Source organism: Panicum virgatum, chromosome 1N, assembly GCF_016808335.1.
Source record: "Panicum virgatum strain AP13 chromosome 1N, P.virgatum_v5, whole genome shotgun sequence".
Lineage (NCBI taxonomy): Eukaryota > Viridiplantae > Streptophyta > Magnoliopsida > Poales > Poaceae > Panicum > Panicum virgatum.
In genome coordinates this window covers 37720988-37735814 of record NC_053145.1, presented here as the reverse complement: position 1 = coordinate 37735814, position 14827 = coordinate 37720988, and the positions used below count along the sequence as shown (strand labels likewise).

General features: G+C 41.5%; 2 protein-coding genes across 2 annotated transcripts; both read right to left on the bottom strand.

Moving 5' to 3' along the window:
• Positions 1-165: 165 nt before the first annotated feature.
• LOC120654073 (putative germin-like protein 2-2) lies at positions 166-905 on the bottom strand. The gene is made up of 2 exons (XM_039931660.1): positions 794-905; positions 166-701 (listed from the first exon to the last, which is right to left on the bottom strand). The coding sequence occupies exons 1-2, from the start codon at positions 903-905 to the stop codon at positions 166-168; spliced, it is 648 nt and encodes a 215-aa protein (XP_039787594.1).
• A 12228-nt stretch (positions 906-13133) lies between these two features.
• On the bottom strand, positions 13134-13871 carry LOC120654072 (putative germin-like protein 2-2). The gene is made up of 2 exons (XM_039931659.1): positions 13760-13871; positions 13134-13669 (listed from the first exon to the last, which is right to left on the bottom strand). Exons 1-2 carry the CDS (start codon positions 13869-13871, stop codon positions 13134-13136), a joined length of 648 nt encoding a protein of 215 aa, XP_039787593.1.
• Positions 13872-14827: the final 956 nt, after the last annotated feature.

Sequence of the window (14827 nt, the reverse complement as noted above, 5' to 3'; positions counted from 1 at the left end):
AGGCTTACGATTCCATGACATTATTAAGCCACCGCAGCTAGGAAAGAAATGAACTTACAACAATTGAGGAATACAATACAAATGGATTGGAGAAATAGGGAAATTTTGAGTTATTTCTGTAAAGGAACAAATAATCATGAATCTAATTAACCACCAGTCGCTTGTTTAGAACTGAGCTTGGATACAGTTAACCGTCTTTTTATCGACCCGGAAGGCCTTGGCAAGGATACCATCTGATATGGATGGTTCCGATCCAAATACTGTGTTGGCAATAGTGATTACCCCAGGGTTTTGGCTGCTCAAGGCTGCAAGAGCCACGGCATTTTCTGTCCCATAGTTGTACTGAAAATGGACAAGACCTTTTGGGAACACAAAAACATCACCCTTGTTGAGAACCTTGGAGATCAACGTGTTGCCCGGATTTGATGTAACAAAGCCAACATATAGTGAGCCCTCAAGAACTGCTAGTATTTCAGTGGCACGAGGGTGCGTGTGAGGTGGGTTTTGGCCTTTCGGGACATAGTCTATGCGGACCATTGAGATTCCCATCGTGTTCAAGCCTGGGATCTGCACAACATTGGCCGCTGTCACGGCCGATCCCTGCTTGTTACTGGTATTGGCAGCCACATGAAGCCCAGAGAAGAAGAAGTCTTCGGCAACAACATCTTTTGCATCTTTGCAGGTAAAACCATTGACATTCACTGCATGTTTTATATACGTTGAGACATATATACAGTGCTTGATAAATAAGTTAAATTTGCGAGAACAACACAGAAAACAACTTTAGTTTTACCTTGAGACATCTTGTCTGCAACACAGAAGTCTTGGAGAAGGCTCGGATCTGAAGCGATGGCACAACAGCATGTCATAGCCAACAGAGAAAGGAGGAACAATCGGCTAGCCATCTAAGTCTCAGATTCTCCTCGACTAAAACTATATCTAGCGTGAGAAGAACTAAGATTGAATGGATGTCCTTGATTATTGTACTAATCGCTTTCTGTGTGGTTACCAATCAAGGAGGAAGTCGGTATTTATAGGAGTGTCTAAGCGCGTCCAAGCGCTGTCATTGGATCTGTGGACTTGATTTATGGTTGTGTGATGAATAGCAAGGCAGCTAGGAACAAGTCTTCCAATTTACTTGGCGTTTGCGTGTGTTGGATTTAGATGCATAGGCAGACAGCAGCTTCCATAATAATTTCATATATACGACGGCAAGAACCAGTCCGTTATATATCTTGTGCATGAACTAGTCACATGTAGACATGAAGTAGAGACAAATAGAAGCATCATGATCTCTCTCCAGATGGGAATCACTAACAGATAATGTTGTAATAGAATAGATGAAGTTGCATGAGGTAATAATAACAGATGACAGGGCGCTACCGCACTTAGTTCTCTCATTTGTCCCGAGGCATATGTCTGCGTGTGGTAAACTCCTTCCTAAGTACTGCTATAAGATACATATATAATGTTGCTCGGGGATCTAGCTTAAGATTGCGTTCCCTTCTTTCATTGCTTGTCAGCTAATATTAATGGTTGGCTAATGCAAAAGTTACTGTGAGTTTAAGTTTTAGCCATCATCACACAAGACAACATACTACTAGCTGTTCATTATGTAAACTGACATCAATTGTTGACTGTCAACCATTCTGTGATATTAAATCATTCAGTGCTCAGCAGGCTACACCATTGCCAATTGTGGAATTAGCTTAGGTTTGTAACCCATCAGCTTTCATATTTTCATGTGCCAGCAAGTGACCAGGGCTGCTAGCAAATTTGATCATAGCTATAACTACAAATTGATTTCTGCTGTAGATTCTTTAAGACCAAATTGATGTTCATGAAATACAACCCTGATAACTCCTGTTCTTCAATATTTAGACAGTGTATGGGAAAAAACATGCATGAATTCCCTGAACAAGCATGGCCGCGGGACGCTCTCTGATTGAAATTCAAAAACATGGAGGGAAGCAAGGTGTCGGTGTTTTGAGCACCGGCTAGTAAATTTGCGTCATGCTTCTCCGTAGCTTGATGTCTAACACTCAAAGGCAAGACATTTAGACTGGTTCAGGCAATCACCCTATGTCCCATATGGGGGTGGTGTGCTTCATATGTTCTTGCGTTCAAGTGCTAGGTGCTTACAACAGAGCGCTTGCAAGCAAGTGTGTTTGTGACTGCGTGTTGAGCATGAGAGCCAGTTTTCTCCTACCAAAGAGAGGGCCCGGCTCCACCTTATATATCTCGGTGGGCTAGGCTTCATTGCGAGAAGAAGGGGTGACTCACCCTCGGGTCGGCATCTATCCCAGCGGGGAAGGTTGGGAGTTTTACACGTGTCCTAGGCTAGGATCCACCATTCAGCTGCGCTCCATCGTATCCCGAAGCCAAGTCTCATTTGCCCACTCCACACTGACGCCTGACGTGACCTCGGTCCTATCCGTCATCCCTATGGCAGTGCATGGTGCTGTTGGACTTGCGGCAAGCCTGTCCTAATAAGCTGGGAGTTGGCCTCTTGTTTCCTTAGCAAGGGTTGGCCTCCTTTGCGGAGGTCAGGCTGTCGAGCGCTCCTTGCCGGTCTCATCAGCATGATGCGGGGCCCTCTAGCACTACAAGAAATCCATTGATCCATGACGAATTTTTTGTGACGTGTATGAACACCGTCATAAACAGGTAGGATCTATGACGATTTATGAATTTTCGTCACAGATTTGTAAAAAGCCCATATGGGCTCTAATTTGGGCTTAGTTTCCATGACAAACCTCTGAAAACGTCATAGAATGAAAATAGAAATAGTCACGGATTTGATATGGTGCTCAAACCATAATATGTTGCTTATTTTAAAGAAAATAAGATGTGTTACTTTTTTTCTTAAAAAATGTGGGTGTTGTGCAAGGTAGGAGATAAAAAAATAAGTTGCCTTCATTTGCATGTGATGGAAGAAAAAAATTCTCCCGCAGAATTGGTGATAAGAAAAATAAAGAGCTGCTCACAAAAAAAAAGATAAAAATTGGGGTAAAAAAAGAGAGAATGGAGCGTTCGAACCCTGATCTCCAGGACCAGACCGCCGTACCTTACCACTGTTCCGCGCCTTCATTTGTGAAATAGTTTGGTATTAATCTCTTTATATCTAATATCAGTGCTTTAATTTAGAAAAATAATAAAAACCTGCGCTTGTAGGGCATCGAGCACTGCGGGGATTCGAACCCGGGGCATGGCGGTCACTACAAGAAAAAGTGACATTAGTGTCGGCTGGTAGGGGCTGTTAGTACCAGTCGTGGCAACCGGTATCGGCCAGCCGGTACTAACTAGAGGTCCATTTAGTACCGGTTGCTACGACCGGTACTAAGTACACCACCCGCGCCACCCAAAAAAGGAAAAATGAACTGGTTGTTGTTATTAGGATTCAAACCCATGACCTCTGGCCTCGCGCGTTGCTTCCTTACCATCTAACCTATGCATCACATGTGACTGTGTGAGAGATGCTTTTCTTTTGAACCAACCCGTGGAGGACCATTTAGTACTGAGCCAAGCCACCGGCCGGTACTAAATGACGCATTTTAGTACCGGTCGGTGTTACCGACCGGTACTAAATGGACGCGCCTTTACCGGCTTTTGTTTGTGATTACGCTGAATAATAAATATTTTATATAACAGTGTTGCAACGTGGCCCTACAGTGAAGAACAGATGTGTGAATCATCTTTTTCTTTTTGATCCGGAATTAAATTTTGTAATTGGTATTTCTTCCTCATGAACTCCAAATTTGATGGTTCTTTTTTCTGAAGTTTTCTAAAATCTGGATCTTTTATTTAGTGACTTTTTTTACATTAATTGCTATATCTAGATTGTTTTCGTTATACATTTTTTATTCCAATTAAATAGAGAATTGAAAAACATGTTTTTTGCATAACAATTGCTAATGTAATTTCATATTTTTCATTGTTATGGTCAACATAAAGTGGTGTCCAAATTTGAGGTGCATACAAGTTCGAACATTTTATGAGGTATTCAAATATCAAAGTTTGACTTGAGATATATGAAACTATATGAGAAATGTATCCATTTGTGAACAATGTATAGTGACATATTATTAGAACTACTTGATTTTTTTGTGGGAAGCTAAAAGACCAAAAACATGTTGTCATATCAATTTATAGAATTTTTTGACTAGATTTGGATATTACTATAATTATTATATGGTAATTTGGAAAAAAGAAGTTTGAATTATCCCTAGAAGACAATTGAATTTTTCATCCATCTCCGACACTTGGGGACACAATAGAACATATGAGCCTAAATATAATTTCTTTACAATTTTTTTGTATCTTTGTGGGGTACACATAGTTCAAATTGTAATTACTTTCAATAAATATGCAGAAATTCATTTAAACCATGGAAAATAGTAAATGAGTTTGAAAATTATTAAAACTTCTACCAGACAATTTATATGTAGTCTATTATATTCAGAAAATATATTAGTGTATAGAAGATAATTATTTTTATATGTTACTTCATTATGGTGCAATAAAATGGGAAAAATAAAGAAAAATGTTAAATGGGCCGAAACTGCAGCTACAACCATCTTCCATCAAAGCCCAACTTCTCCCGACCGTCCATCTCCGATCCAACGACTCAGATCGATCCGTAGACATATAAATAGGCCAGCAAACCCTAGGTCAGCCGCCCTCCCATCCATCTTTAGATCCTGCCGCTCCTCCGCATCCGCCGCACCCCGCCGCCGCTCCTCCGCATCCGCCGCACCCCGCCCGCCGCCGCCCCTCCTTCATAGCTACTAGTAAGGGGCCGAGGGTGCAAGGGCGCCACACGCCACGCACACGCACCACGCTCCGTCCTCATCTGCCTCCCTCTCCGCCAGTTAGCCCACGCGCGGCTCGTGTGCAGGCGGTGGTGCGACAAGCGAGTACAACATCCAGCTCTGTATCCCCGTCTTCTCCAAGCCAGGCCCAGCGCTGGAGGTCGCGCCCCTAGTGCCTCCTCCCTGGGCGAGCTCTGTGTGGAGGCTGATCCAGAGCATCTCCTCCGTCGAGCTCCGACCCCCTACCTCCTCCGCACCCCCACACACCTCGCGCCTCGCTCTCCTTCTGATCTGCGCCTCCTCCACCAGCGCGAGGAGCACCTCCGCGGCCGCCGACGATGCGGACTCGGCGGCGAACCACATGGCGGCGGTGGATCTAGATGCGCCCCTTCATTCCCTTCTCACCATCTCCTCTGCTTCCGCACGCCCACACACCCCGCGCCTCGCTCTCCTTCAGATCTGCGCCTCCTCCACCAGCGCGAGGAGCACCTCCGCGACCGCCGACGATGCGGACGCGGCGGCGAACCACATGGCAGCGGCGGATCCAGATGCGCCCCTCCATCCCCTTCTCACTAACTCCTCTGCTTTGTGTTTGATTGTATTTTGCAGGCATCCCTCCGGACCGTCAGCGGCTCATCTCTGCATCTGGTGCTCCACCTCCACGGCGGCGGGCAAGAGCGCTAGCTACCCCAAGAGGCTGGAGCCCAACCTCCTCCAGCATGCGCTCAAGCGCCATGATCTGCCGCAAGTATGTCGAATCCCCCCAGTTAGACATCTCAAATCCTCAGTTCGGTCCGTTGCTATATCATTCTCTCATCGTGTCTTCTGCTATATCCTCAGATGATGGGCAGGTGCTACGCTCGCAATCCCATCAGGTTTGAGTGTGTCTTATTTTGACAGTTTGTGTAAGCATCTGCTTCTCAGAATAAAGAATCCTTCCCCGACAAGTTGTTCAGCAAATATGTTCTTCTGAATTTCGGTTGCTGGCAGCTTATAACATTCCAGAAAATATAAGTGGAAATTTTCTCAGTGTTTGATCTTGAGTACTATATTTCCAAACATATTTCTTTTCAATTGAGAGTAAAAAAATGTTGCCTTGTTTTACCCAATAATCATAGTGCAAGGTGTGCAGTAAATCATAACTGATGGTGTTAATTCTGCTTTTCATATTAATTTTCCATTAATAGTGTAAGGGAAAATCAAGTACTCACTAGTAAATATACTATATAGAAGTAATGAGAGCGTTTGTTTCAGAAGTACCCAATGGACATATATACTGAGCTAAATATTCTATCGATTTGAACCTGATAATTGCAGTGCCTTTGGAACCCATCGTTATGGCCTTCATTTGTGCTAGTTTAAGTTAATTTACAAATAAATTCAGAACTACTATTCACATGTCCTAATCATTGGCCACAACTAGTTTATTGCTATACTACATTGCTTCATCAAATTGGTTTCCTGATTGCACACTTGTTTCATATACACCTGTGTACATGTTTCTTACTGTCATTCTATTAGCTTTGATTATACGATGAATGCTTGTCGTTTAATTTTATTTTTATCTTGAGTAGCTGCTCGTGCTTGTCATCGAGCACAGAAGATGTTAGATTGTTTATTTGTATGACTAGCACTGAAGCTGTTAAGTTGTTTATTTGCATGACAAATCAGCAATTCTTCCATATTGAGTGAATGTCAATGCATAAATATGTACAAACTATAATACCCTTTTGTTTTGCAAAAACCAATTTCTTGTATCCGAGTCACTTTGCTTGGCTTCTCTATTTTTCCTTTTCAGAAAGATTAAGTTATTTGCATGCTTGCGATTTTCAGGGAGAGAAGTACAAAGATCAAGAACAAGTGCATCGAATTTGTTTGAGTGCCTCTACAGGAAAAAGAGAAATGATGCACGTTATGTACATATTGTCATTGCATATTAGCTTTCAAATATAGGTTATAGCAATTCTGGATGAAAATTTTTTATGTGATTTAATGTTGTATGTGATTAAATACTCGATCAAAATTTATTTATGTGATGAGATGTTAATTTCTTGTTGATATATCTTGGGTTGGGCTGAAATGATCATGCAGTTTATATGGGCTGTGTAAATGAGGCCCAAATTGGCTCACGTGCCTGCTGCCACATCACTGTCCATGCCAGCATCCATGTGGTGCCATGTCATCACTACTTTTCACGTCACTACTACGTCATTGATCATGTCAAATTACATGTCATCATTGCTATCTACGTCATCGCCATGTCAGCAGCCACGTCATCTTCCATGTCATCATTGTGTGACATGGCAATTGAATATGTAACGAAAATTATACTGTTCGTGACGTTAATTTTCGTCATAGAAAACGGGTTTGGGTTGGGCTTCGGGGGCTCGAGGACATTCCATGACGGTTTTAAAACGTCATGGATCAAGCTATCTATGACGAAAATTTAAGAAACGTCACGAGGTGTGATCTATGACACTCAATACATGACGTTATGGATCAAGCTATCTATGACGAAAATTTAAGAAACGTCACGAGGTGTAATCTATGACGCTTAATACATGACGTTATTTAAGATCGTCATAGATACTGTTTTACAACGATTTTTCAATGATCTAATCAACAGATTTTTTTCAGTGTAGCCTAGCGAGCGCTGCTTGCCCTACTCCAAGCGGTGGAGGGCGATCCGATACTACCTGTCATGTCAGTATGACGGAGAGGACTGCAGCTGGCGTAAGTGCTGGTCGTGCTGTCATGGGGCGCACGGGGCATGCCTTGTCGGGCCAGAGCATTTAATGCCTCCTAGGGTGTTCCTGATAGGGTTAGACCCCGCTTGGGGTTGGCGTGGGGCTTCCCAACTCATCGGCTTGGCACGGTTTAGGAATGTGCCACGTGCCCGGTGCTTGCTCACTTGGGCCCTCGCGTCGTCTGCCCTGCTAGCAGGCTGACATTGGTTGCGCCTCCATCCGATGCGCCTGTCAGTGCCCGGCTAATTCCTTACTTAGGCCCATGAGGGTCTCGCTTTGGGGGTACATGTGGTATTTGGCGCCGTCACAAGGCGGTGCATTGGTGGAGGTACAGGTTTGGAACCCCATCTCATGAAGCCTTGATGTATATATACATAAACAATCTCGAGGGAGCAAGTTGCACAAATGCAGCGCTGAGGGTCTAAGAGTATACACGACTCTCAGTCTAGCTATCCAGGTCCTTGGCCCTGCCGGGTTAATTTTTTTTTACAACTATCTAGATTCAATTTAACCATTTGCTGCTGCAAACTGTTGTATACTTCTTAAGGTGTGCACCATAGTACATCTGGTGCTAGCTTCGCCTTTGCCCGCAAGGATGGTTCAGTAGGCAGCCTACGATCGATGTGGTGAACGTGCCACCGGGAGGAGACCTCATAGACAGTCAACACATTATTTTCAAAAATATAAATCATATGCATAATCTTGCATACGTATCCTGTATATTTCATTACTCACAACACTACTAAAAAAATGATTTGTAGCAACACCTCGAATTTTTTAGGGGCGGACCAAAATTTGAACCGTTGCTACAAATGGAGCGGAATTACTGTAACAACAGATCCGCCCCTAAAATTGCATTTCTAGGGGCGGGTGAGGGGTGACTCGCCACTACAGATAATTTTTAAATTTATTTTAGAAATCTATTTGATTAAAAAAAATAGCAGAACACATAAAAAAAGTGAAATTTGTACCATAACCCTATTGTGATATATAGAACTAGAAAAATACTAAAAGTATATTTCGCTATACATAGTGATTATGAGTGTGGAAACCATAAAGTTAGTCTTGAGTTGTACGAGAGAGTAGAGTGAGTCATATATTATGGTTTCATACTTTTAACCATTATATACCGTGAAATATAGTTTTGATATTTTTGTTAAATTCTACATGTCATAATAGGCTTATGACAAATTCTCAAGTGCACTACTACAGGACATGGATGTAGTAACATCAACTTGTGTTACTATAGGTTAATAAATCTGTTACTAAGTCTCCTTGTAACACATCTTGTTAGTGTTCCAATTCTTGATGTTACTATGGTATACCTACTGGAACACAACACATGTGTTCTTTTATATCTAAAAAAGTGTTACAATGATTTCATTGTGTAACATTTTTTTTAACTCTAGTAACACTTCTATATTGTGTTAGTAACACTTCATGAGAACATGTTTGGAATATTAAGAACACTTGGTTTGTAACACATATTTTATCTATTGTAACACATTCATGTTTTTCAAAAAAATATTTTATTCCTGCATATGGTATATAATGTTGATATGATTTTTTGGGGAACATGACACACAAAATCACACAAACCCCAAATTTGAATAATCATTGGAAGTTGTATTGATAGTGGGAGGAAACAATAACATTACTCATCACATGATGTGTACATAATGACACGATTCTAGAGAGAAAATGTATTTATAGCAATGGAGGGTACATGTTGCTCTGTACTATATTTTTGAAAAAGATGTCTGTACTATTAGACATGCTATGGGTGCCTTTGGCATAGCTCCAATGGGCTCCGGCTCCACCTAACAAAGCTATTGTGGCATAGCTAGCTGATCACTGGAGTCGTAGGGGGTTGTCCAATGATTGGAAAATGGTGCTTTAAATACTAAATAGCTCTTGGATCCAAACATATGAAAGACTATTTCATTGAAGAACTATTTGCTTGAGGTAAATAGCTCTAGCCCAAATAACCAAGAGCTAGTTCTCTAAACATGTCCACAAATATGTGTTCCTAAAAAACTGTAAGTACTGACAATAATTGCACAGGGATAACAACAATTATATTGCCAAAAAATACACTAAAAGGCTGATAGAATCTTCCGTGTCGTAGTAGAATCTGGTGGCTATGGAAAAGGAAACAATTATAGCGAGCATTGAAAATATTGGGGGCGCTAAGACGGAACGAAAGAGAGATACCAAGGCTATGAATGCAACAAGTAGAGATTGTTGGGGCTTGAGCTTGTCCAGGGCAGGCGTCAAGCGGCCTCCTCTACGCCATTGCAACAAGCATCGGGGTAAATATACAAGAAACAAGCAAAACAAGCATAATTTAAAAAAACACTAAACAGAAGAAAAGCATTGCAAGAACGCACTAACGGACAGAACTCGAGGCTACGGTCATGAGAGCTTAGGAAACGCTGAAAACAGAGCTACGGTTGAAAAGATACAACTATCGGAAGATTTATATTATAACAGAAAAGAAACTATAAGCTGGATTTATTTTACTTAAAAAACACATGTAAAAGGACATATCTAATTAGCTCAATTTAATTTAAATTTGTAAAAACGAGGTAAACTTAGTCAAGTTTTATTTATCAAGTGTCAATATAAATTAAACATGTTAACTATATTTAACTAGCAAGTAAAAGACAACTGTGAGAGCAACTAGCGTAGAACATTATAATTGAACTGAACAAATTATTTAAAAGATATATTTAAGTTGGTAGTTAATCATATTAGCACGAGTTATAAAAACCATTGTAGAACTCTAATTAGCTTTTAATCAGGAAAACTAAATGAGAGAATATTAATCAAATTAATTTTATATTTAATTTTAAAACAGAAAATATGGCACAACGACACTACTAAACGACAGCTTAGTAGAGAGGAAGAGAGGGCGAGGTGAGGGCATGCGCGATTTAAGGGCCGGGAGGCGGCGCAAGAGGTGAACTGGATCTAGGCGCTCGGGAGGGTCTAACCCGACTCTGGTTCGGCAGGAGGACGGGGATGACAGGTGGGGCCCTCCTGTAAAAGAGGAGGGGTGGAATTTGGCTCAAGAAGAGAAAAGAGCAGGGGGGAAATGAGAATAATTTTCAGAAAATTCTAGAAAATTCTCGAAATATTTACAAGATGGATAATTATATTCAAAAATGATATTCACAACCCAAAATTAAAATTTTGGGGTGTGACACCGGATCTGGTGCGCGGGGTGGCGTGCGTGCGAGGGCCTGGGTCGCCGTCGTAGGGGGTTGTCCTGGCATCACCCGGCCGCCGCTGAGCTGTGCCTCCCGACGCCGAGATGTGCCGTTGCCCATCTCGACACCTCGATGCCGTCCCCGTGCCCATCCAGCCCAGATAGCCCTACGCTCCGTCGTGCTGCTCCTCCCGGCCATCCCGATCCCCGACGCCATCTCTACCTATCACTATCCCGCCTCGAAGAACCGGCACCAGCAGAGAGGTTCCAATTAATAAATTGTACAACACAAACATATTTTTTATCATAGTTTGCTATGTCTCACCATTATCCACCGGTAAAGTAGTAACCAATATGTAAGTGATAGATTTAACGACATAACATAATATTAATTCCGAGAATATATACTATTTTTTGCTATATTGATTAACTATTCATAATTCCCCTATATATCCATAGGACACTAGGAAACAGAATATAAGATATGGATTTTTATAGTGTAGTAAACTTTCCATTTCATATAGACATCAATCAAGTTTCAAATCCCCATAGCATAATAAAACTCCCCTCCCTCGGCGACTCAGGGCCACCTATGGTTGGTTCCGACACTTCTACAAGGAGGTAGCTAGCTGGCAGTCTAATGATTCTTGATCGGGCTGGGTTACATGCAGCACTACAGTGTGAAGACGTGATCTTGGGGTTCTCTATGATTGTCCTTCTTAAATGTAATATCATGTTCCACAATCCGAGTGTTTGTCATGGATGAAGTATATATTCTCATTCAATGATAATAACATATATGTTTCTTTGTGACATTTAATTTAATATTATTTGTTCTATATTACTATGGTACATGTATTTGTGACACATTTTATATGTTACAGTTATGTGTTACAATATACTACCATTTAGTAACATTTTCACTGTAACACTAAATTTGTGTTGCTTAAATAGTAATCAGTAACACATTTTATATCCGAATGTGCAATGTGTTACAACCTTCATCTGTAACACATAACTTTGTGTTACTATAAAGCATCTTTGTAACACATTGATAGATGTGTTACAAGATTATGTTACATAATCTATGTTTTGTAGTAGTGGTGATGCAAGTGTGCATATTTCACCAAATAAATGGTACCTCAACACTACAAGGCTTATGGTGGTGGCTGGTTGCCTGGAATATTATTTTTCTTTTTTCTTTTGTTGTTTTCAATTTTTTGAACTTTTTTATTTTCTGAACATGGATTTGTAGGGGCCGGCCATGGCAGGACCCGCCTATAGAAATCATTTTTAGGGGTGGGTTCGTTACCCGTCTCTAAAAATAGCATTTTTGGCAGCCAAAACTAGAGGCGGGTGCGAAGTTCGCCTCTAAAAATAGTTTTTTGCCCACCCCTATAAATGGTTTTTGTAGTAGTGCAAAATAAACAATAAATGGTACCTCAATGCTACAGGGCTTATGGTGGTGGTTGGTTGCCTGGAATATTATTTCTATTTTTTATTTTGTTTTTTTTCAATTTTTTGAACCTTTTTGTCTTTTGAACATGGATTGTAGGGGTGGGCCATAGCAGGACCCGCCTATAAGAATTATTTTTAGGGGTGAGTGTGTTACCCGCCTCTAAAAATAATATTTTTAGCAGCCAAAATTAGGGAGGGATGCAAAGTCCGCGTCTAAAAATAGATTTTTACCCACCCCTACAAATGATTTTTGTAGTACTGCAAAATAAACAATATCTCATGTAGCAGTAAAGATGGGATCAGGAGCTATTAGGATTCAAAGAGAGTCTTGATGAGCAAAAGAGTTCACCAAAAGCAAAACAAAATGTGAGGGTCTGCATCAAATTAAAGTGCACATGTTGGAGACAAAATATGTGAGAAGAAGGGCTCATGAGAGTAAGTATCACATCATCTTCACTACCATTTGCTGACCTTATATTACTGAGCTGATGATAATCTTTGATGACGTATGTAAGTAATTTGATCATACCATCATAACAATGTCTAATTTACGGAATTCAAATTGACATTGATGGGCACAGTACGTATTTCTAGTTATTGCACGCAATGTCGATCACCCAATGATATTGACTTATTGATGCCTTGGATAAGTTATGATAGCTTGATGTAAATATTTACACGCGATAGATAATGATTAAACTAGAATACCACAAGAACCATATATACTTACAGCTGAATATGTTGGAATGTGATGATAGAAAAGAAAACCCATTGATTTGAAATAACAACACAAAATGTCACTGTAAATCAACTTATACAATAATGTAAATATTCCAATGTGCTGAAGAAAATAGATAACAATGCAGTGGCTAAACAAATAGTTGTAAATCCGACCGGACTACTTCATTAGAACTGAGCTTGCATTAAGTCCACTGTTTCCTTGTCGACCTGGAAGGCCTTGGCTATTATATTGTCCGCAATGGATGGCTTGGACCCAAACACTGTGTTGGCAATAGTGATGACTCCAGGGTTCTGGCTACTCAATCCAGCAAGAGCTACAGCATTGCCTGTACCGTTGTTGAACTGGAAGTGGACAAGTCCCTTTGGGAACACAAACACGTCTCCCTTGTTCATCGCCTTTGTGATCAGTGTGTTGTTTGGATTTGAGGTAACAAAGCCAACAAAGAGCGAGCCCTCCAACACTGTCAGTATCTCTGTGGCACGAGGGTGAGTATGAGGTGGGTTCATGCCATTGGGAGCATAGTCGATGCGAACCATGGAGATCCCCATCGTGTTCAGGCCAGGGATTTGTGCGACATTGACTGGTGTCACAGCTGAGCCCTGCTTGTTGCTCGTGTTGCCAACCTTGTCAAGGCCGGAGAAGTAGAAGTCTTCTGCTGCGACGTCCATTGCGTCTTTGCAAGCGAATCCATTGACTTGCACTGCATGGATATATTCATACATGCATGTAAGATTAACCTCATAATACCAATGCGTAGAAACGAAGTGAGTCCATACAAGTTTGTGTATACCTGGAGATGTCTTGTCGGCAACGCAGACATCTTGGAGAAGGCTTGGATCTGAGGCGATAGCACAAGAGCAGGCCACAGCCAACAGAACAAGGAACAACAGATGATTAGCCATCTGTGCTGCTTGTCTGTTTCTCCTGGATTGTCCAAACTGAATTCGTTAGTACTAGAGATTAAAGGTTTGTATGAAGAATTGTGTGGTCGCTATGCATGGAGGAGGCTGTATTTATAACAGGTAGTCACACCCATGATTTGTTTTCCAGGGGGTTTATTTATTAGTGTACTAGCTGACCGATGATTACTTCATCTTTGTAGGAACAAGTCTTCCAATTGGCATTTGGCAGCATTGCGTGTGCTTGATTTAGATGCATTGGCAGCATCGTTTATGTATATGCGACGACGGCAATGAATCTATTATTTATTGCGATTGAACAAGTCAAAATTTGTTGTAACCCATTGGGTTTGTTCTTTTCTTAAAGTTTACTCCTACAAATTTGTTCTGAGCTGTGTTAGAATACTGCATACAGTTCCTTATTTATGGGTTCACAAGTGGAAACCGAATTTTCCCTATGTGTACCGAGAATTGGTCAGTCCAGTACATTTGGCAAATCCAAACCATATCTCGCCAGCACCACAACAATAATGCAAGAGCAGTAGGCACCACCAGAGCATACTCTACTAGATCTGCCATCTCTACTGGCCCCGCTATCACCACCACCACCAGAGGCATCAGCGCAGGTCCTGCTATCACCGCCGGTTCAAACATCACCACCACCACCATCAGAGCCATCAATGACTGCCGGCTCGAACATCACCACCACCACGAGAGCCATCACCACAGGCCCTGCTATCACCACCACTGGCTCCGGCTGCCCGATCACGAGAGCATACTCCACCAGCTCTGCCACTGGCCCAGGCTCTGAAAGCACCACAACAACAAGAGCTGCCTTGAGCGTTACGACCTTAAGTACTAGGACAGAAGGAAGGGTTAGATATTTTGGACACATGGCATGCCTTAAACAAGAAATATGCTGAAAAGGCTATGTCAAATGATAATCCAAATTCTAGTGC

Bases quoted from the DNA above. Each gene is read 5' to 3' on its own strand.
- LOC120654073 (XM_039931660.1), bottom strand. From the start codon at position 905: ATGGCTAGCCGATTGTTCCTCCTTTCTCTGTTGGCTATGACATGCTGT. The intron at 702-793 runs GTAAAACTAAAG...TAAAACATGCAG, and splicing joins TGCAGACAAGATGTCTCAAG to TGAATGTCAATGGTTTTACC.
- LOC120654072 (XM_039931659.1), bottom strand. From the start codon at position 13,871: ATGGCTAATCATCTGTTGTTCCTTGTTCTGTTGGCTGTGGCCTGCTCT. The intron at 13,670-13,759 runs GTATACACAAAC...ATATCCATGCAG, and splicing joins TGCCGACAAGACATCTCCAG to TGCAAGTCAATGGATTCGCT.